Source organism: Leucoraja erinacea, chromosome 7, assembly GCF_028641065.1.
Source record: "Leucoraja erinacea ecotype New England chromosome 7, Leri_hhj_1, whole genome shotgun sequence".
Classification (NCBI taxonomy): Eukaryota; Metazoa; Chordata; class Chondrichthyes; order Rajiformes; family Rajidae; genus Leucoraja; species Leucoraja erinaceus.
This window is the reverse complement of record NC_073383.1, coordinates 9,562,688-9,584,566: the sequence shown is the minus strand read 5'-3', so window position 1 is coordinate 9,584,566 and position 21,879 is coordinate 9,562,688. Positions and strand designations below refer to the sequence as shown.

Below are 21,879 nucleotides of genomic sequence, written 5' to 3'. Positions count from 1 at the left end.
GGACACCCTTCTTCCATACCCTCTCCCCACTCGGTTGCTCCACTCCCTCACCGGGTACCCCCAAGGCCAGTGATCAGTGATCACACAGCCTCCCCCCTTTCAAAAACGCTCCAATCCAATTTAAAGCATATATATTGCATTCAAGTGTAATAAAGTTAAAAGACTCGCTACAGCAGTGGTTCCCAACGTGGGGCTTACGCCCCACAGGGGGGGCAATTTGATTTTTAAGGGGGGCAATTCAGCGCGACTGAGGAGGTCTGGGTCCAAATTTTCGATTTTTATTTTTTTGGATTTTCCATCAGGTAAACATATGTAGTTTATGTTTCAGATGTTATTTTGAGTAAATAATTATTTTTGGGTAAAAAAGGTCTTTATTTTAAATGATAACAATTATATATCACCACATGGGAGGGGGGGGGAGGGGCATCACGATTTTAGAGATGATTAGGTGGGGCATGGCCAAAAAAAGGTTGGGAACCACTGCGCTACAGTATGCACCATATTGCACAATTTCAAGCTGAAAAATGCAAATTTTCCATACCAGTGACTTTGTTGCCGAAGTCGGTAAGAAAAGAGCACTCTTCTCCAAGTCAAGAGCTATTCTGAGGGACATACCAGACCTCCGATTTGGCCTATTATATCCTGCCAAATTGCAAGTTACTTATAAAGGGATTGAATTCCTTTTTTACCGATCCTGATAAAGCATTCAAGTTTGCCCAGGACACTGCGGAATCCGTCAAGGGATAAGTAATTGCTCTACTGAGTTTATACCATGATGATAATCAAGAGGTTTATACTGTGTTTATAATGAATATGTTGGTATAAATCTGCTGACGATTAATATGTCAAAACAGAGAACTTGAGAGATAGAGAGACACAGAGAGAGGGGGGGAGGGGTATAGAAGTAGAGAGAGAGAGGGAGGGGGAGTGAGAGAGAATGAATGTGGGATAAAGTTTGAGAACGTTTTGGGAGAGAGGAAAGGGAAGAGGGAGAGAGAATAATTGTGTTGTGTGAGACAGGTTGGGAAAGTTGGAAAATTTTGAGAAAGTTTTGGAAAGTCTTGGAAAGTTTAGAGAAATTTTTTACAAAGTTTTGGGGAGCTTGAGAGAGGGAGAGAGAGAGAGAGGGAGAAAATGAGTGTGTGAAACAGAGTATGTAATCAATAAGTTGTTATAAATTCACTGACAGTTAATACGTCAAAACAGTATTAATAGAAAGTTAAGTAATAAGAGCCAAATATTAGTTAAACTTCTAAATATTCATTACTTAATTAGAGCACATCAAGATACTCAATTTCTTGGGAATGTTGATTCACTGAAGGATTTAAATACTGTTAAACATTTTTAAGGTTTGTTCTGTTTAGTTTTTATTAACTCCTTAAGGTGCGGAGTTACTTAATATTATCTATCTTACGGAAGTTTTCTTTTTACTTTTTTTCACTTTAGTCTTTGTTGCTTTTATGCATACACAAATAAAACAAATATAACAACGAAACATACAACAATGCAGTGAAACATACAACAGTTTACAATTAATGATGCAGTATACAGAACTATTTTCTTATTAAACGTTTTCCAATAACTTACATTATTGTCAATAAAATTATACAGTGTTGAAGTCTTTATTTCTATACCAAATCCATTTTTCCCATTTTTTGTTAAACTCGTCTTCTTTCACTCTTAGAGAATATGTCATTTTCTCCATGACAAATATTTCCTGTACTATGTCAAACCATTGTCTAAGTCTGGGTGTGTCCGCTGCAAGCCAGTTTCTTGTAATGGCCTTTTTGCCAGCTGTGAGTAGGATTTTAACCAAGTAATGATCTTCCTTCAGCACCACTGTATTTATGTTACCCAGGTATAAAATGGAACACTTCTTGGAGACTATATATCCTAATACCTCCTTTAATTCTGAATTCACTCTGTCCCAAAATGGTTCTATTTTTGGGAAACTCCAGAAGATATGTGCATGATTTGCGTCTGTTAGGCCACATTGCCTCCAGCATGTTTGCTGCCTTAGAATTTGCTTGTTTTTTATGTTAGGCATAATAAAGAAACAAATCAAATTTTTTCAATTAAATTCTCTCCATTATTGTGAATTAGTGGATGTCTGAAGTGTTACACACACATGATGCCATTCTTTTCTGAGATTGTGATGTTCAATTCCTTTTCCCACGTAAATTTTACATAAAATGTAGTTTTAGCTTGACATTCCATTAAACTACGATAAAGTTTAGAAATAATCCATAATGTTTTTTGATGATACGCATTAACTATCATTTCTATCACTGGATTATTTTCTTCCAGTGCCTTCCTTTTAACTTTTTTATTGTAATAATCTCTCAGTTGGAGGTATATAAACAAGTCTTGTTTCCGAAGTGCAAATCTATCCTTCAAATCTTGAAAACTTCTTAGGTCTCCATTTTCAGTAGAAGTACAAAATGCTGTCATTCCTTTCTTCATCCACTTTTAGATGTTGAGTCATACATCCCTGGTTTAATTTCATTATCTAAAACTATGCATCTTAAAACTTTTTGTCGTTTATTCAGTTTAAGTTGTCTGCTAAGAGTGAACCAGGTTTCTAAAGTAAATATCGTTATTGGATCGATTGTACTCCTGATATATCCAGGAAGCGCTTTTTCTCCCAAGAGTGTTTGGATGTGGAAGTCAGGGATATATGTCTCAATCTCTTTCCACCTAGCTACAGTATATAGCTGTCCTCACACCAATTAATTAGTGGTCGAAGTTGGGCTGCATAGAAATATATCCTAAAATTTGGAAGTACCATTCCACCTTTGTCCTTTGGCAACTGGAGTGTAGTGTATCGAATTCTGACCTTCTTTCCTCCCCAAATAAATCTAGATATTAATTTATCCCATTCCGTGAATTGTTTTAATGGTATCTCTATTGGCAGAGATTGAAACAAGTACAATAGCCTAACATCCTACCAATTGTCTTCTCTATTTCCTCCTGTGATATTTCTGCTGTGATTATTTTATTTTGTATCTCTCCAATACAGAGCAGGTCTATTATACTTAAAAAAAGTCCTCATTGATTCCCCATCTACTGTAGAGGTTTGTGTTTATAATTCTTTATAATATTCCTGGAAGATATATTCTATTTCTTTTGGATCACTCTTCAAATTCTGTGTACAGGGGTCCTTAATTTTGTGTATGGTGTTGTCAGCCTGTTGTTTGCGTAGCCTCCGGGCAAGTATTTTAGTGGATTTGGGGCCTAGCTCATAATGTGCCTGTTTTACAAATCTTGCTTTTTTTCTCCACCTCTTGACACAATATTCCATCCATTTGTCCCCTCAAATCTTCTATTTGGTTATAAGTTCTCTGGTCCTTATTATTTTTGTACTTCTGTTCTAAATCCTTCAGGTCTGATATCAACTTATTATATGTTTTCATTCAGGCCTTTTTAATATGTGATGCCCTAGCTATTAATCTACCTCGTATTACAGCCTTCAATGAGTCCCATAGTATGCATGGGTCCATCTCCCCATTGTCATTCTCCTCTAGATAAGTTTTGATTTCCAATTTAATATCATTAACAGTTGTTTTATCATTCAGTGTTCCAACATTTAATCGCCACACTGTGTTTTTCCTCCTACTGTCCATTTGAATTGTTAAGTATATGGCATTATGGTCTGATACATCTACCACACCAATTCTGCAATCCGTTACCCTATAACAGTCTTCTTTCTGCATTAAGAAATAGTCTATTCTGGAGTAAACTGAGTGCGGTATTGAGTAATGTGTATAGTCTCTTTCTAGAGGGTGAAAATTCCTCCAGACATCAAGAAAACCAAATTCTTCACAGGTAGTGTTTAGTAGTTTTGTTAACTGGTTCTTATTCTTCTTTTTACTTGTCATATCAAGCCTATGATTCAGTACAACATTCAGATCCCCCCCACATATACAAATTCCTTTTGCTTCCTGTGTAGGGAAGGGTAGTGGGATATATCTCCGCTTTTATTTCACTTCTTCGGTAGTTCAGGGGTTTTCCTCTTTCTTTTTCGTAGCTTTTTTGAAATTCTTTCTTTTCTTTTTCCTTTCTTCTTCCTTTCCCTTCTTTCTTTTTTTCTTTTTTCCGATTCAAAAATAGACTAGGATGATAAGCACTGATATGTTCACTTTTTTCAACATTTTTCTAATAGGTAATGTCTCTTATCCAGAAATGATAAGGCTTGGGGTGACCAAATGAAGTGCTTTAAGAATGTAGAAGCATGGTGAGAAGGGGGTGACCAAAATAAGTGCTGGAAAAAAACCCATAATCACTATAAAATAAATTCAACTGATAATTCAGGAGAAGCTTATTTATCCAAAAAGTATGTAATTCCCTATCATAAACAATGGCTGGCTTTAATGCTTTCAAGAGGATGTTATATGATGGAGCAAGCATTTAGGAGAAGTATAACACAGGAATGGTACCAGGTGAACTAAATAATGCATTTCTACGCTATACATTGTGATTTTCATTGTAATGTGGTGTACAAAATTTTACATAGAATAATGTCAAGTTAAAATCCTACACTTGCCAAAATGATCATTCCAAATGCATTTGTTCCATGTTTAATTCTTAAAATATTATCGCTTGTTTTCAATCCTTTTTAATTTTGTTGATACTGATGTGCCATTTCATACCTTGACTTTGGCTATGAAGGAAGTTAATATTTCCATTTCAAATGCGATGATAAAATGACTGCTGGGGGTAAAAGAAACTGAAGGTGCTTGGATTCTCTCAAATGTTAAATATTTGACAGTCATGTGGCACACTTGGGGAAACTGAATTGAGACCCGTACATATTGTTTTATCCCAGGAATTATCATCTGCCATAATAAACAGACGGATACAGTATATTGAGGCACAGTATTTTAGTTGCTGCAGTATAACCAACTGTGGAAGATAAGTTACAGCGTGTAAGGAAAATTCACAACAGTACTATCACTTTACCTGACAGTTTCCTTCAAGCAGAACATTCTTAATAAAGGAATAGGATATCACATTCAACGTTCTATTTATATCCTAAAGCAAATGATAAATACCTTGGTCATGGGTTCAGTTTGATTTTATTTAGAAGATTAATGGATTTTGTTGCAGAAACCTTGAGGAACATCTGATTCTGTGATTAAGCAGTCCTAGTCATTTGGTTGTGGAGCCGGTTTTTTTTTTAAAGGCAAAGTTTTCTTCTTTTCTCGTGGACATATTTCTATTTTTGCTCTTTCTGATTGAAAGAAAAATTTACATAGTTGAATTAGTTAGAATTTGCCTTTACATGATTTACACTTAATGGGCAAAATGAACAAATATACCAGATGTGAGAAACAAAAATAATAAACTTTAATGTTCAGTTAGTGCGTATAAAATTGACTTGGGTGTCGGGAGAACTCCTTGTTATTCTTTGATTTTTGTTTCAACTAACATTATCTGATATTTCACCTTTCACCCCATGAAACGTCACATACAGGACATAATTCTCTGACATTTTTGCCACCTCCAACGGGATCCCACCACTAGTCACATCTTCCCAACTCCATCCTTTTCCACTTTCTGCAGAAACCATTCCCTCCACAACACCCCAGTCAACTAATCCCTTCCCACCCAAATCACCTTCTCCCCAGGTACTTTCTCCTGCAACCACAGGAGATGCAACACCTGTCCCTTATACCTCCTCCCTCAAATCCTTCCAAGGACCCCAACAGTCCTTTTAGGTCAGGCAGAAGTTCACTCGTACCCTCTCTAATCTTCTACTGTGTCCACCGCTCTAGGTGTGGAAGACGATCGTTTCACTGAACACCACCACTCAGTCCGTCTGGACCTATGTACTCTCCCGGTTGCTAAACGCTTTAACTCCCCTTCCCATTCCCATAGTGACCTTCCCATCCTGAGTCTCCTCGACTGTCAGAGTAAGGCTAAACGCAAATTGGAGGAAGCAAATTGGAGCACCTCATATTCCGCTTGGGCAGCTTACAACCTAGCTGCATGAATTTTGAATTCTCTAACAGCAAGCAACCCTTGCATTCCCTCGCTCTCCATTTGTCCCCCACACTAGTCGTCTGACTAGTTTCACTGTCGTCCTGCTTAGTTTTACTCGTTAGTTTCATTCACTATCACCTTTGTCCACTGCCAACAATGGATCATTGTGGGCTCCACCTTTCCTTGATCATAGTGCTAGCTTTGATTTGTCCATTTGAATACATTTCATTCATTTGCTTTTTGTACCTCTTCATATCTTTAGTTTTCCTCTCCCCTGACTCTCAGTGGGAAGGGTCTTGACTCAAACGTCACCTATTCATTTTCTGCAGAGATGCTGCCTGAGCTGCTGAATTACTCCAGCATTTTGTGTCTATCTTCGGTGTAAACCGGCATCTGCAGTTCCTTCCCACACACATAGTCCGATAGAATTTGGTTAAATTTGGTCCTTGGGGTAACACTCAAAATAATAATGCCTCAATAATACAATGGATTGTGGACCCAATGACTTTAAATTCTGTCTGGAGAAGAGAGAGAGTTTGAAAGAACTAATCTCATACAAGAATCTTGATGTAACTTGTTATTTGATATCCTTGCACTTTACCATTTATAAATTGTTTCATGTCTTTAGTGACATTTTAACAGTTTTTATGGTAAAATTATTGATTCATTATTATATAATGTATACACATAAGGACTTTGTTTCTTTTTATTTAAATAGACTCTCCTTATAGAAATAAATGATTAATTCAAGTATTGATAGAATTTACCTCTCTCTTCTGCTCTGATCAAAACCAGTTCACCTTCAATTAGTTCCAATCTAGGTTTCAAAAATTAAAACATTTTATTAAAAGCTCACTAATCTTAGTGAAATTGTATTTTTTTTTAAAAAACAGTTGTTTCACTTTTAATGTATCTCAACAACAGAATTTTATACCTCTCTTGTGGTAGGCCGATTAATTTTTGCACGTTGAATTCGTCGATGAACTCTTGGCAGATTTTGCCATCTGGGCTTACGTTAGATATTAAAAGATCATACAAATCTGGCTGGTTCCTGCACTCCACCAATAGATGTCGATGAGCAGTTCGATTGAAACTTAAGTATCCCAAAGCTGTGGCACAAGACTGACGGACCTAAAACAGCCAGACATTTTGATCCTTTTTAATACCACTGCTCATTAAAGTGTAAAACATGAAGGTGTAAAATGAAATTAAAAAACAAGACGCTGTAAACAGTCAGCAAGATGCTTGGTCTATTTACAATTTATATGGATGATTTGGATGAAATCACTTATAGAAACAGAAAATAGGTGCAGGAGTAGGCCATTCGGCCCTTCAAGCCATTCAATATGATCATGGCTGATCATCCAACTCAGTATCCTGTTCCTGCCTTCTCTCCATACCCCCTGATCCCTTTAGCCACAAGGGCCACATCTAACTCCCTCTTAAATATAGCCAATGAACTGGCCTCAACTACCTTCTGCGGCAGAGAATTCCAGAGATTCACCACTCTCTGTGTGAAAAAAGTTTTCTCATCTCGGTCCTAAAAGATTTCCCCTTTATCCTTAAACTATGACCCCTTGTTCTGGACTTCCCCAACATCGGGAACAATCTTCCTGCATCTAGCCTGTCCAACCCCTTAAGAATTTTGTAAGTTTCTATAAGATTCCCCCCTCAATCTTCTAAATTCTAGCGAGTACAAACCGAGTCTATCCAGTCTTTCTTCATATGAAAGTCCTGACATCCCAGGAATCAGTCTGGTGAACCTTCTCTGTACTCCCTCTATGGCAAGAATGTCTTTCCTCAGATTTGGAGACCAAAATTGTACGCAATACTCCAGGTGTGGTCTCACCAAGACCCTGTACAACTGCAGTAGAACCTCCCTGCTCCTATACTCAAATCCTTTTGCTATGAATGCTAACATACCATTCGCCTTCTTCACTGTCTGCTGCACCTGCATGCCTACTTTTAATGACTGGTGTACCATGACACCCAGGTCTCGTTGCATCTCCCCCTTTCCTAATCGGCCACCATTCAGATAATAATCTACTTTCCTGTTTTTGCCACCAAAATGGATAACCTCACATTTATCCACATTATACTGCATCTGCCATGCATTTGCCCACTCACCCAGCCTATCCAAGTCACCTTGCAGCCTCCTAGCATCCTCCTCACAGCTAACACTGTCCTCCCCACAGCTAACTTATGGCATAGTTGCTAAATTTGCTGAGCATACAACGATGTCAGAGAATAAATTGTGAAGAGGTCTAAAGGAAGCAAGAAAAGAATATAGCTGGATTAACTGAACGGACAAAGATCTGGCAACTGGAGTGAGAAACTAATGTGAGAAAATGTTTTTGCCAAAAGAAGCAAAAACAAATCTAAATGGTGAAAGATGCGGGAGAGGAGGGGAGGAGGGTTTCAATTGGCAAAAGAACAAAGCAGGTACAAGAAGTAATTTGGAAAGCTAATAGAATGTTAGTGTTTATTGTGAAGGGAGTTGAATATAAAACTAGGCAGGTTTTTCTTCAGTTTTATCTTTTAAATAAACACTCAGAATTGAGGATGAATCAAAGTCATACAGTTTGGGAATAAGCACTTAAGCCCACTTTGTCCATGCTTACTATCAGGTACCCATTTAAACACAGCATGGATACTGAAAACAATCTCTTCAAACAAGCAGGTGAGCACATTTCTCCATCATGCTTTCAGCAATGAGGTAACGCTGCCTTTGTCATTTTACATTCACTGTCACGTTCCAAGCAGACGGCAAAATCTGTGGAGCCAAAGTCAGGCCTCAAACTCATGCAGAGTTGTGATTCTCTTTTCCGAGCTCTGTCACAGGAAATATGACCAGGTAGGCAGATGGAAAGATTTAAGGATGTTTTCTAAGTCTTCATGAAAAAATATGCAGCAGGAGCACAAATAACTCTACATAAGGACAAAGGGAACACAGCGAAGACCCACCCATCCTATCAGTCGATTCCTGACCTATCTATGAAGGAATCTGCATTTCACTGCACCTTCGGGTGTATGTAACGAATAAAATTGACTGAACTCCTACATTAGTCTCATCAGTCATCTCAGCACCCGCAAAAGTCTAGTAGATGTAGGTGCAGAAGTAGGAGAGTTATGGGCCTGTCCCACTTCGGCAATTTTTAAGTGGACTGCTGGCAACTGTCAAGTTGCCTTCGGTCGCCTGAAACACCGGGAACTGAAACAGCGACTGTCAGAGTGGAACGCACACACACCCACACAAACACAAACACATCGCAAAGGCGGGGGCCAAGGTAAGCGGGGGGAGTGCTGTCTGAAATTCACACGGTGCAAAGCCAAGGTGATAAACGCACACCGCGATGAACAGGAAGGTTGGCGCTGTAATTAAGACAGCAAGCACAGTGTACGGTAAGTCTTTTAAAAGAGGGGGGGGGGGAGAGGGGGAGGAAGAAGGAGTAGAGACAACTTTTAAGAAGCAAGAGTTACACAGCTGTGAAGTTCGGCAGACATTTAACATTACCGGTCGGTTATCCTTGGTTCTGAAAACTCGTGCTTACGGTTTTTTTCCCGCAATGAGCCAATGAAAATGACCGGTCAGCAAAGGCGATTAACTAAAACTACCTATGACTACCTCAACTACCTACAACTACATAGCGACCCCACCACAACTGTACCTACGACTACAGGAGTATCGATTATCTCCATGGCGACATGTTCAAAAATTTGCGGCGACCATACTGAGGCCGCAACTAGTTCCCAGAATGCGGGAACACCTCGCGACCATGAAGGAGACTCACCAGAGACCATCAGCAAACATGTGGCGACCATGTGGCGAGCGCAGAGTCTCCTGCACTCACCTAAAAAGTCTCCTAAGTGGGACAGGCCCATTAGAAGTAAAGTATGGAAAAGAAAAATAATCAACACAGATCAGCAGAATGAAAGTGCCCCCCCCCCCCCCCCCCCCCGACTTTGAGCATAGGGGTTGCTAATGTGTAGCCTAAAGTGCTGCTATTAAGTGCAGATATCAATACGTTGAAACCTGCGTCTTATTTTCCCAACATTTCATCTCAAACTTGGGTTCAAAAAATGTATGCTCCCTGGAATAAAATACTTTATTAATAAATTGCTAATGATCCTCACATGCACGTCTGTAACCAAATTTAAAACTGAACCTACCACCTCTATATGTTTAATACACAAAATGAGTGCTATGACCAGACATACATGAAATGGACTCCTTATTCTTTGTAGCTTTAGTATCTTAATGGATGCAAAAGCAGATTCATGAAGTCTCAACTGTTGTTCACATTTTCTTTACCTCGTCCCTCTCAGCATATAAATGTGGACAAAGACTTTCCACCGCTCCCATTGTAATCATAGCGTCAGTAATACCTGCTCGAGTCTGAGTAAGAGAGGACATCAGTTGACCTGCAGGGAGAACAATTATATAGCACAATATATTTAGCATCTCAGGCAGTATTTGTGGAGAGGAAAATAGAGTCAATGTTTAAGGTCAACCAACTTTGATCAAAATTGGAAACATTTTTCATGTTTAAATTTGCAGGTAAAGGGGGTGGAGGGGGGGTGGTGGTGGAGAGAAGCAGCAAGGGAATGTCAGTGATTGGGTGACAAAGAGAAGATGAATATCACATATCAGGTAGACAGAGAGTATTTGCTTTTTCTGCCATATCTGTAGATACTAGTCACACTGTTGAAAATTATTCATATAACATGTATTTTACCTACGACAATGATTGTATATGGTTGGTTTGACTTCAGAAGATTAACTAAAGTTACGATGCCTGTGGCTGTTAGCGTGACCTCATCCACATCTGCAATCACCTTCGCTAGAATTATTACCTGTGAATTTGAAAGGAAAGAAATTATTATCGGATCTTTTGACATGTATTACATGGATCAAAGGCTAACTGGTCATTGCTTATTTAAGCAAGCTTATTAATAATAATAATAATAATAATAATAATAATAAACTTTATTATGGACTCAAGGTCCAGACAAGGGGCAACATTACATTAAAAAAATATTATTTACTTAGTATAGATTTAAATTTTTTTTATTTACATATGTACTTCCATCTATAATAGATTGTTAGTCATTTTTTTCCAAGGTTCACCATATCAAGACTTTTCATTGTAAATATTTCATTGTTTGAACACGTGGTCGGCTCCTAGAATATGTAATTAAATTATTATGCTTGAAAGAGTTTTAAATTGGGAAAATAAAGTTCACTACACATGTGTAGGATAGTGTTTCATCTTTCTTCAATTGGAGAGTTTCCTAGTGAAAACAATGCATAATAGTAATGTGTTCATGTGTTTAGGCCTCCAAAAATGTTATCATTTGTAATAAATGAGACTGTCAAATTAGCTATTAACTTATGCTAACAAAGAACCCTGCAGGAATGATACAGACCACTTGGAAACGGAATAACAACATTAATTCAGGGGAAGACTTTCATATAAGTAAAACCAAACAACCCGATTTGAACTGGGGAAAGAGTGTTCCTTCTATGACTGAGCATCTTGGTGACATCCATAATGCAGGGGTGCACTATAACTATCCATATAATTAAAACTCAAATCTTGACCACTTCATGTTTGCACTGCATATTGATTTTAGAAAAAACCCTACCACTTACGGCTGTGATTTTAGGCCCTCTTACTCAGTCCCCCTCCGCTGCGCAGGACAAGAGGGTTTTTCCCCATCGATGAAAAATAAAACTTATTAATGTTTAAAAAATGTAGAGATTGTCTCTCCTGTCAATCACGCCATGAAGGTCACGCCCCTTCTGGTGGGAGGGGGAGGGACTATAAAACCCGGAAGTGTGGATGTGCCTCAGTCGCTGCAAGATGGGGGAGCGAGAGGTCACAGCTTTCTGTCTGAGCTGTGAATCAACTGAATACTGAACACATGACTACTAAACTGTGAGTGGGGTTCTACTGACCTTGAGTGCCGTTAATGTGCTCTTAACTTCTACCGCTGCACCATCGAGAGGATCCTTACCAACTGTATTGACCGGAAAGCACTGCAGAGGGTGGTGAAAATTGCCCAACGCATCATCGGTTCCTCGCTCCCCTCCATTGAGTCTGTCCAAAGCAAGCGTTGTCTGCGAAGGGCGCTCAGCATCACCAAGAACTGCTCTCACCCCAACCATGGACTGTTTACCCTCCTACCATCCGGTAGGCGCTACAGGTCTCTCCGTTGCTGGACCAGCAGGTCCAGGAACAGCTTCTTCCCTGCGGCTGTCACACTACTCAACAATGTACCTCGGTAAGTGCCAATCACCCCACCCCCCACCCGGACATTCCTCCCACAGAAAAAACACTATGACTGTATGCATGTAAATAGATTTATTTATTGAAATCATATTCTATGTCGCTCTTCCAGGGAGATGCTAACTGCATTTCGTTGTCTCGGTACTGTACACTGACAATGACAATTAAAGTTGAATCTGAATCTGAATCTGATGTGGTTTGAAAATGAAAATGTGGTTGGTTTGAAAAAACAAAGCAAATTATGGTGGTTGGTTTGAAAAAACAAAGCAAATGGTGGTGGTTGGTTTGAAAAAGTAAAGCAAATGGTGGTGGTTGGTTTGAAAAAGAAAAGCAAATGGTGGTGGTTGGTTTGAAAAAGTAAAGCAAATGGTGGTGGTTGGTTTGAAAAAGTAAAGCAAATGGTGGTGGTTGGTTTGAAAAAGAAAAGCAAATGGTGGTGGTTGGTTTGAAAAGGCAAAGCAAATGGTGATGGGTGGTTTGAAAAAGTAAAGCAAATGGTGGTGGTTGGTTTGAAAAGGCAAATGATTAAAAGTCTAAACTTGACAACTTCCTGTTTGCACTGTATATTGATTTTTAGAACAAATGCTACCACTTACGGCTGTGATTTTTGGCCATCTTACTCAGTCCCCCTCTGCTCATCAGGTGCAGAGGATTTTTCCCATCGATGAAAAATAAAAGAGTTATTAGTCTTTAAAAATTGTTGAGATTCTCTTTCCCATCAAACACGCCATGAATGCCACGCCCCTTCCAGTGGGAGGGGGAGGGACAATAAAACCCGGATGTTGGGGGAGGGAGAGGTCATGACACTCTGTCTGAGCTGTGAATCAACTGAACACACTGAATATCTACTGAACTGTGTGGTTTTTATGTGGTGTATTGTGGTTTTTGTGGTGTTATGTAGTTTTATGGTGGGTTCACCCTGCTTGAAATGGTATGAAACTGCACTTGAATTTGGTGGCCTTGCACCCTGCTTGAAATGGTATGAAACTGCACTTGAATTTGGTGGCCCTGCACCCTGCTTGAAGTGGTAGGAAACTGCACTTGAGATTGGTGGCTTGCATCCTGCTTGAAGTGGTATGAAACTGCGCTTGAATTTGGTGGCCTTGCACCCTGCTTGAAGTGGTAGGAAACTGCACTTAAGTTTGGTGGCCCTGCACCCTGCTTGAAGTGGTATGAAACTGCACTTGAATTTGGTAGCCTTGCACCCTGCTCGAAGTGGTTGGAAACTGCACTTGAATTTGGTGGCCTTGCACCCTGCTTGAAGTGGTAGGAAACTGCACTTGAATTTGGTGGCCTTGCACCCTGCTTGAAATGGTAGGAAACTGCATTAGAATTTGGTGGCCAGCCCACCAGCCATGAGTGAGCTGCCAGCACACCAGGCTTGAGTGACTGCGCTGCAAGCCCAATAATCCATTCGGCCCACAATGTCCATACTTGCCCTCTGGAAACCAGTCCCTTCAGCCCATAACACCCATACTAGCGCTCCAGAAAGCCCCTCCCCTCCCCCATTGGCCACCAATATTGGAATTGGTGGAGAGGTGGAATCTTGCGTTGGAGGACCAGCCCTCCCTTGTGAACATGGGACCCAACGGGTCCCATTTTGTCTTGTATTATATTATTAACAGAACCTGCCTTAAAAGGGTTTACTGTGATAATCTTGACCATCACAGCCATGTGGGGGGGGGGGGACCTAAGTTGTGACTGTGGCAGGTGACATGCTTTGGTAAACAAACCATGCAGTTTGTCAGGGTACCTCAGTCATTGTTTCTTAGTAAAATTAAAATAATAATTTTGTTCCCTGATAAACTGCTGTAATATGGCAGTCTGCACATTTCACCTCTGTAATAATAGCTGCTACTGTTACTTGATTCTGCTGAACTCCCCCCTCCTCCTTCAACCAGATCTCTCTTGATAGTATGTTCAGATTATTTAGGAAGCAGCTGGAAATACCAGCAAAAACACACTTCTTGGATTGAAATTAAGTTTTCAAGTTATAATAGACAAATGAAAAAGACCAGATGTTAAAGTGTAATCTAAAAAAATCTGTAGAATCTGTGAATTTTAGATGATAAATAAGAGTAAATAGTCCTGAAAAGAAGCTGTCCATATGTTTCTGCTCAATTAAGTGTGTGGAGTTATAATGGAGAGACAAAAATAAGAAATACATCCCCACATGAATGGCAGGTCTCTATTACAATTTAGCTACATTACTCCTATCTACCTTAACGCACATTAGGTTTCATCAATTAAACTTCATCTATTAATGGTCTGGGCAGGTCAATGGGACGAGTTTAGACTAGGGTAACAGGGCACACTTCAGCTAAGTTACAGCGGCCAGACCCAGCCCTGGGTCCTGAGAGATCACAAGGCCTTGACCTAATGTGGGCAAATGGGATTAGTGTAGGTATGTACAACAAACAGCAGGGACATGTTCTGTGTTATATGCCTCAATAAATCTCATTTAGGTGGTTCATTCTGGATAGAAATCTTTAGATCGTAGGGACTTTTGGGGTATGTTCATCTAGTTGGCTTTGGATTTCATTCGCCTGAAAGAATACCTGAAATGCAGCATTGGCCTGATCAACCTCGTTTTTGGAGTTAAGGAAATTCTGGTACACCGACATATGAATGCCTCCAGCTTCACGTATTAGCTGCTGCTGCTTTGGATTATTGAAAGCAAAGAGGGCTAAAGCACCGCCTGCTCTTAAAACGCCTTCCTGAAACTTGACAGATAAACAATAATGCAATGAATTTAATTGATTATACAAAAATATGTTCAGGAAAATGAACAATTAATAATTTTATCTGCTATACATGAAGGAAGTATACATTTAAATTCTATTTAATTTGTTACAAAAGGTATACCTTTTTCTTTTTTAGGTGAAGATGTTTTTAATTATACATAATTCCATTTGGAATATGCATGTCACTGTTGAAGTGTTACACACTTTTCATTCTGAGTTATGGCTGATGAACTAGTAGAGAAATGCTCACCAGTTCCTTACAATTATTCAATGGAAGCTTTTTCATAAAGATACAACAAAATTGATTAATTACATATTTCACTTTATACGACTACCTTTTATACTTCCTCTTTTACATAGTGATTTAAATATTGTCCCTTTTACTCGATTAGGATAATTGAGATTACTCATCGACTAAATGGCCATTTTTCATTTCAGACTGAAGACAGTAAATATATTGTTCACACATTGTGAAAATCATGGGTAAGTTTGTATTCTGTTTTTGTGTTACTTGCACATATTGACAGAGGGAAATAATCTAAAAAAAAAAGTTGTTTTTTTCTCCATCTAAGAGGTCTGAAACCAAACAGTGTGTCCCCACCAGCAATTTGACTGAGATCAAGCATCAAAATACAATCCAGGGAGTTAACCTGGGACCTATCCAATCTCGATGATTCTGTTACAATGGCTTTTATCACCACGTTATTGTTTTTAATTTATAGCAAACTTTAACACGATGCAAGGAGGAATCGTATTTTCAACATTAAAATATGATAATATAAATAAAATATTTAATGAATAAGATAAATCATTCAAAATGACAAAACATTGTGGAATCCCCATTCCATTCTTGCATAAAAGTGCTCTGCAAGTTTACAGAATTCTACAAAATTGATTTACACTAAACTGCTCCTTACTTTTTCATCATATTTAAGATGTTTCAATACGGTCTTGTAGTTCAAGGCTTGTTTCTCCTTTAACAACTTCTGTAGTTCTTTATTTCCCAACACAATGCAAGCCAAGTTATAGATCACTTCTACCTGTGCTCAAACATAAAATGATCTGTTATTGACAGTTATCATAATTGTACTTTAGTTTCTTTATTAGTACACATAATTTAACCATGATCAGTACCATTATGGAAAGCTTCCCTGGAATTTATTTTAATTAAATTACTGCCTAAAAATCAGAGATTTCACCCATTTGCCATAAGAATTCCAGGAAAGTAAAGATTTGAAAAGAACAAAAATCTGCTAATATTGCATACTATCTGTAAACCATAAAGTCATTTGATATTCACCAAAGATCTATGTAAATGATTTATTAGATTTGGAAGGTGAAATAGCCTATTCAGTACAGACTTTGACTTGCATACAAAATAGTAAGATTAAACGAGAACTTACTAGTTTGAAGTTTGATCTGTATTTTTATGAGGAGTTACGATGAGGGATTACGTGAAGAGCCCGCTCAGCACGCATGCGCAGCATACTTCAAAGCAGCGGTGTGGAATCACAGATAGACACAGTTATTGAAGTAAACATAGTAAAGACAAGGAGACATCAGTTTATCAGTTTGACCCATATTATTGAGGGTGGGAGCGGAGGGCACATAATCCCTCATCGTAACTCCTCATAAAATACAGATCAAACTTCAAACTGGTAAATTCTCGTTTAATCTTACTATTTTACTTCGGAGTCACGTGAGTGACTACGTGAAGAACCCACCCAGCGCGCAGGCGCGGCATTACGTCAGCAGTGCAACAGCGGCAGCAGCTGGAGCCAGGCTCTCCAGCTGCAGCATAAAGACGAGACCTCAGGTAAGTGCCTTTTTTGTTACAGAGTCGCGCTAGAGAGAATAATGGCCTCTCGCAAGCGACCAGCCAGGAGGACTGCCTGCCCTACTCCACCCGAGGACGGGTCCATAGCGGGACGGCAGCCTCTCGCAGCGGAGGAGCTTTTTCAACGCTCCCGCTCACCCGACACCGAGCCGCCCCCAGTGCTGCAGATCTCAACGCCCCGCACAGGGAGGAAGGCGACACAGAAAACCGACCGGCCGGTGTCCTCCGATGATTCGGAGGAACGGGAACACTCTCCCCCACCGAAAAGGGGAGACGCTCGGATAAGCTGCATGAGGCAGCTCCTCGAGCGTATGATTAATGAGGAGATGCGGCATCTCCCAGGAGGACGGGCTTTGGCCTCCTCCTCTCCACACCCTTCTGTACCCTCTATATTCGAGGGCAGTAAGGGAGGCCAGGACTGGGCTGGCCTATCCCAAGGGCAGGCGGAGGATATCGTCAGCATGCCGGGCGTGCCGGAAGAAGAGCTACTGGGTGTAGTGGGCCGATATGCGGCACCACCAACAACTGGGATGGTGTTGCCACCCAGAATGGCGGCAACTATAAACAGGCTGTCCAACAACCCCGCTGCAGGACAAGGCCTGTCCAGCAGGCCCTTGACAACTACATCGCGCCCGAAAATTGCGAGGCGCTGAGGGTCAAGACGGTAAATGGGCAGATCTGGAACCAGCTGGGGCAGCACATAAGGGCTCAGGAGGTCAAAATACAGCGAGTCCTGAAGCTCCACTCAGCAGCCGTCACCGCCTTTGCTCGGTCCGTTGGGGATGAAGACTTGACCATACCCCAGCAGGATGCCCTCGCACTGATGTGCAGCACCACGTATGAGCTAAACAACCTACGGCGGGACAACATCAGGCCTGCCCTCAACCCAACATATGCCGGCCTCTGTAAAGCTCCAGCGCCCGAACGACAGGCGCTGCTATTTGGTGCGGATCTGGCCAAAAGGCTCAAGGAGTTGGAAGAGGCGGCAAAACCAGTAGGCCTCATGAGGGCAGGGCCAGGACCGAGCAGGGCGAAGACACCCAGTTGGCCGCACGCCTTGGCAGCCACCAGCAGATACCGAGCTGGTGAAAGCCTGGTGACCGCCTCCCACTACCCCCAGTGCTCTTTTTTAGAGCGGGGCCCAGGGCGGAGCCGTGGGAAGATGCGCCGCCCCACCGCAGCACCAACACGGACAACCTTGGGCCAGACCCACCGGAAACGACCCCACAAGTGAACATGGAGGTAGGTGGGTCTGGTTCCTGTCAACATACACAGACAAAGGGTGTAGTATTAACAGGGGGACGTTTGAGGTTCTTCAAGCATGTTTGGTGCTCCCTTACTAACAATCAGTTTATACTCAACAGTATTAGTGGATACAAGATTGAATTCAAACCAGGCGTAGAACCGCCAGTTCAGCACATGCCCCAAAGGGTGTTCCTTCCCTCGGCAGTTGAGAAGGTAGAAGGACAAGCTGAACTTGATCGGCTCGTGGCTAAAGGCATCATAGAAATGACCACACACGAGCCGCAAGAATTTGTATCAAATATTTTTCTCAAAACCAAAAAAGATGGTGGATGTCGCATTATTATTGATCTGACATCACTCAATCAGTCTGTTGAGTATCAACATTTCAAAATGGAGACATTTGTCACTGCCAGACAACTGATCTCCAAGGGATACTACATGGCAAGCATAGATATCAAAGATGCTTACTATTTGGTACCCATTCATAAAGATTACTTTAAATATCTGAAATTTATCTGGAGGGGCCAGCTATGGCAGTACCGAGCTTTGCCCAATGGTTTAACGACAGCTCCCAGACTATTTACGAAAATTCTTAAAGTGGCCATGAAGAAATTGAGAGAACTAAAACATTTAGTAGTGGCCTATCTGGACGATGTTCTCATATTAGGAAGAACACGGGAACAAGCTGTCGCAGGAGTGTTAGCCACTAAACAACTCCTTGAAACTTTGGGTTTTATCCTCCACCCAGATAAATCAATATTGGAGCCTACTACTAACATGGATTACTTAGGCTTCACTATTGACACGATTCACATGACTGTCACTCTGCCCAGAAACAAAACAGTTTCACTCATTGAAGCTTGTAGCCATTTAATTGCCACACCGCAACCTAGAATACGGCATGTAGCCAGAGTTATTGGCTCTATAGTAGCAGCATTTCCGGCTGCCCAACATGGGCCCTTGCATTATCAAAATTTACAAAGAGCAAGGACTCATGCATTACGCCTTCATAGGGGGCATTATGATCGCAAAATGGATTTACCCGCTGAAGCCAAATCAGAACTTCAGTGGTGGGTTGACAATATTTGGCACAGTCACAGTCCTATCACCGTAACCAATCCTAACATAACCATTGCAACGGATGCCAGTGCTTTAGGCTGGGGAGCTACTAACTCCAAAGACAGCACAGGTGGCAGATGGACTAACTCAGAGGCATCGCTACTACAATCACTGGGCATTAACTTTTTGGAAATGCTCGCCGCCTTTTATGGGCTAAAAGCATATGCATCTGGTATGCGACACGTGCATGTTAGAATTATGATCGACAACACTACGGCAGTATCTTATATCCAGCACATGGGTGGCATTAAATCAGTATCATGCGACAAATTAACTGCTATAATCTGGCAATGGTGTGTCGAGAGACATATTTGGCTATCAGCTGCCTATTTACCAGGCAAGCTAAATTTAGTGGCGGACACCAGGTCACGAAAATTCAACGACAACATCGAATGGATGTTGGACCCAAAATTATTTGCTAAAATTATCAAGCAATATGGTACGCCAGATATAGATTTGTTTGCGTCTAGGTTAAATCACCAACTACCCATGTATGTGGCTTGGGAACCAGACCCAGAGGCAGCAGCGGTAGATGCCTTCACGCTGGACTGGGGAAATTTCTTTTTCTATGCTTTCCCTCCCTTCTGCCTCATCAGTCGGGTACTCCAGAAAATTCAGGCAGACTCAGCCTCTGGCATTCTGGTCGTGCCCGACTGGCCTACCCAACCATGGTTCCCAATGTTCCACGACATGGTGGTAGAGACACCAATGGTCCTTCAACACCACCCCCAATTATTGACTCACCCGGTAACTGGCATTAGCCATCCATGCCACCAAAAATTGAAACTCCTGGTTTCCAGATTTTGAACAGGCCTTACCGGGGATTGGGGTTATCAGACAGAACAATCACCACCATGTCGGCATCCCTGCGAGTTTCCACCAAGAAACAGTACCTGACCTTCATCAGGAAATGGGAACAGTACTGTCTGGACGCAGGGACATCCTACACGACGACTTCGATTTCGGATGTGCTGGAGTTCCTGGCCCACCTGCACCATGATCTCAAGATGAGCTACAGTGCCATCAATACGGCTCGGAGCGCACTGTCCGCATACCTCATGCCGATAGAACAGCATAGTGTGGGATCCCACCCTCTAGTCATCAGACTCCTTAAGGGGATCTTTAATACCAAACCCCCTACACCTAGATACACTCACATGTGGGATGTGAGTGTAGTTCTCACACACCTTCGAGGTTGGCCTCCGGTGGGATCCCTGAGCCTGGAACAGGCCACTTACAAAACCCTCATGCTCATGGCGCTTGTCTCAGCTCAAAGGGTTCAGTCGCTCCATCAGCTTAATCTGAACTACATGGTGACCACCCCAGATACCATTACTTTCACCATGCCGGGGTTGGTAAAACAAAGTAGACCAGGTACATCAAACTCCCCGTTGATCTTCCGGGCTTACCCTCCAGAACCTAGGCTGTGTGTGGTGACCCACCTTCATCATTATCTAGACACAACCCAAACGCTAAGAGGGAGAGAGAAAGCCTTATGGGTTAGCCACAGAAAGCCTTTTGGACGGGTAACCAGCCAAACATTATCCAGATGGTTGAAACAGGTCCTCAGCATGGCAGGGATTAACACAAATGTTTTTAAATCCCATTCAACCAGGGCAGCGTCCACCTCAGCGGCGGATAGGATGCAGGTTCCCCTCGACCACATCCTCAGAGCAGCGGGATGGTCAAGGGAATCGACATTCCAACGATTTTACAACAAAACCGCTGATGGAACAGGACGTCTTTGCGGATACCGTTTTAAAAACCCGCAAAGTTATGATTTAAAGCCCATGGGAGCTATTTTGTTTTTTGTTATAGTTAATAAATATTTCTTTTATAACTAAACAAACTTGTTGGTCTCTAGCTACCACTTCCTCCCTCGATGATCTTTCGGCAGTGAGTGATATAACTGTTACACGGTTTGAAATCACAGACCTTTGAAGTCTTCACGTAGTCACTCACGTGACTCCGAAGTAAAATAGTAAGATTAAACGAGTACTTACCAGTACGAAGTTTGATCTGTATTTTATGAGGAGTTACGATGAGGGATTACGTGCCCTCCGCTCCCACCCTCATTATATAGATCAAATTCGGACTAATGTCTCGTTGGTCTTCACTATCTTTACTTCAACTAGTGTCTATCTGTGATTCCACACCGCTGCTTGGAAGTATGCCGCGCCTGCGCGCTGGGTGGGTTCTTCACGTAATCCCTCATCGTAACTCCTCATAAAATACAGATCAAACTTCGTACTGGTAAGTACTCGTTTAATCTTACTATTTTACTTCGGAGTCACGTGAGTGACTACGTGAAGACTTCAAAGCTCTGTGATTTCAAACCGTGAAACAGGTATTACTTCACGCACTGCCGAAGTCCTTGAGGGAGGAAGTGTGTTATCGTAATCAACAAATGAATCTGTTTGTAGAAAAACACAATGGTATTTTTTAACAATAACAACAACAAAATTAAATTGCTCCCCTGGGCTTAAATTAAATGTTTGCAGTCTGTAAAATCTTTTCTGCAAATAAAACAGGTTTTGCCAACGGCTTATTATAAAATTTCTGAACGATCTTTCCCCCGACCATCCTGCTGTAGTCAGGATGTGGTCTATAGGCACGTCCATTCTTTTAGCCGTCAACGTGGATGCTGTCCTGGTGGAAAGAA

At 41.2% G+C, this 21,879-nt stretch overlaps 1 protein-coding gene across 1 annotated transcript in view; it reads right to left on the bottom strand.

The window, feature by feature from the left end:
• Positions 1 to 3,109: 3,109 nt before the first annotated feature.
• ankar (ankyrin and armadillo repeat containing) overlaps positions 3,110 to 21,879 on the bottom strand; it is a 99,007-nt gene continuing 80,237 nt past the window's right edge. The window contains exons 17-23 of the mRNA XM_055637748.1: positions 15,934 to 16,056; positions 14,831 to 14,995; positions 10,719 to 10,836; positions 10,295 to 10,404; positions 6,917 to 7,113; positions 6,750 to 6,799; positions 3,110 to 5,230 (exon numbers count right to left, since the gene is read on the bottom strand). Of these exons, the coding sequence (XP_055493723.1) occupies positions 5,145 to 5,230; positions 6,750 to 6,799; positions 6,917 to 7,113; positions 10,295 to 10,404; positions 10,719 to 10,836; positions 14,831 to 14,995; positions 15,934 to 16,056 (849 nt within the window). The 3' untranslated portion in view covers positions 3,110 to 5,144. The remainder of the gene's footprint in view (positions 5,231 to 6,749; positions 6,800 to 6,916; positions 7,114 to 10,294; positions 10,405 to 10,718; positions 10,837 to 14,830; positions 14,996 to 15,933; positions 16,057 to 21,879) is intronic.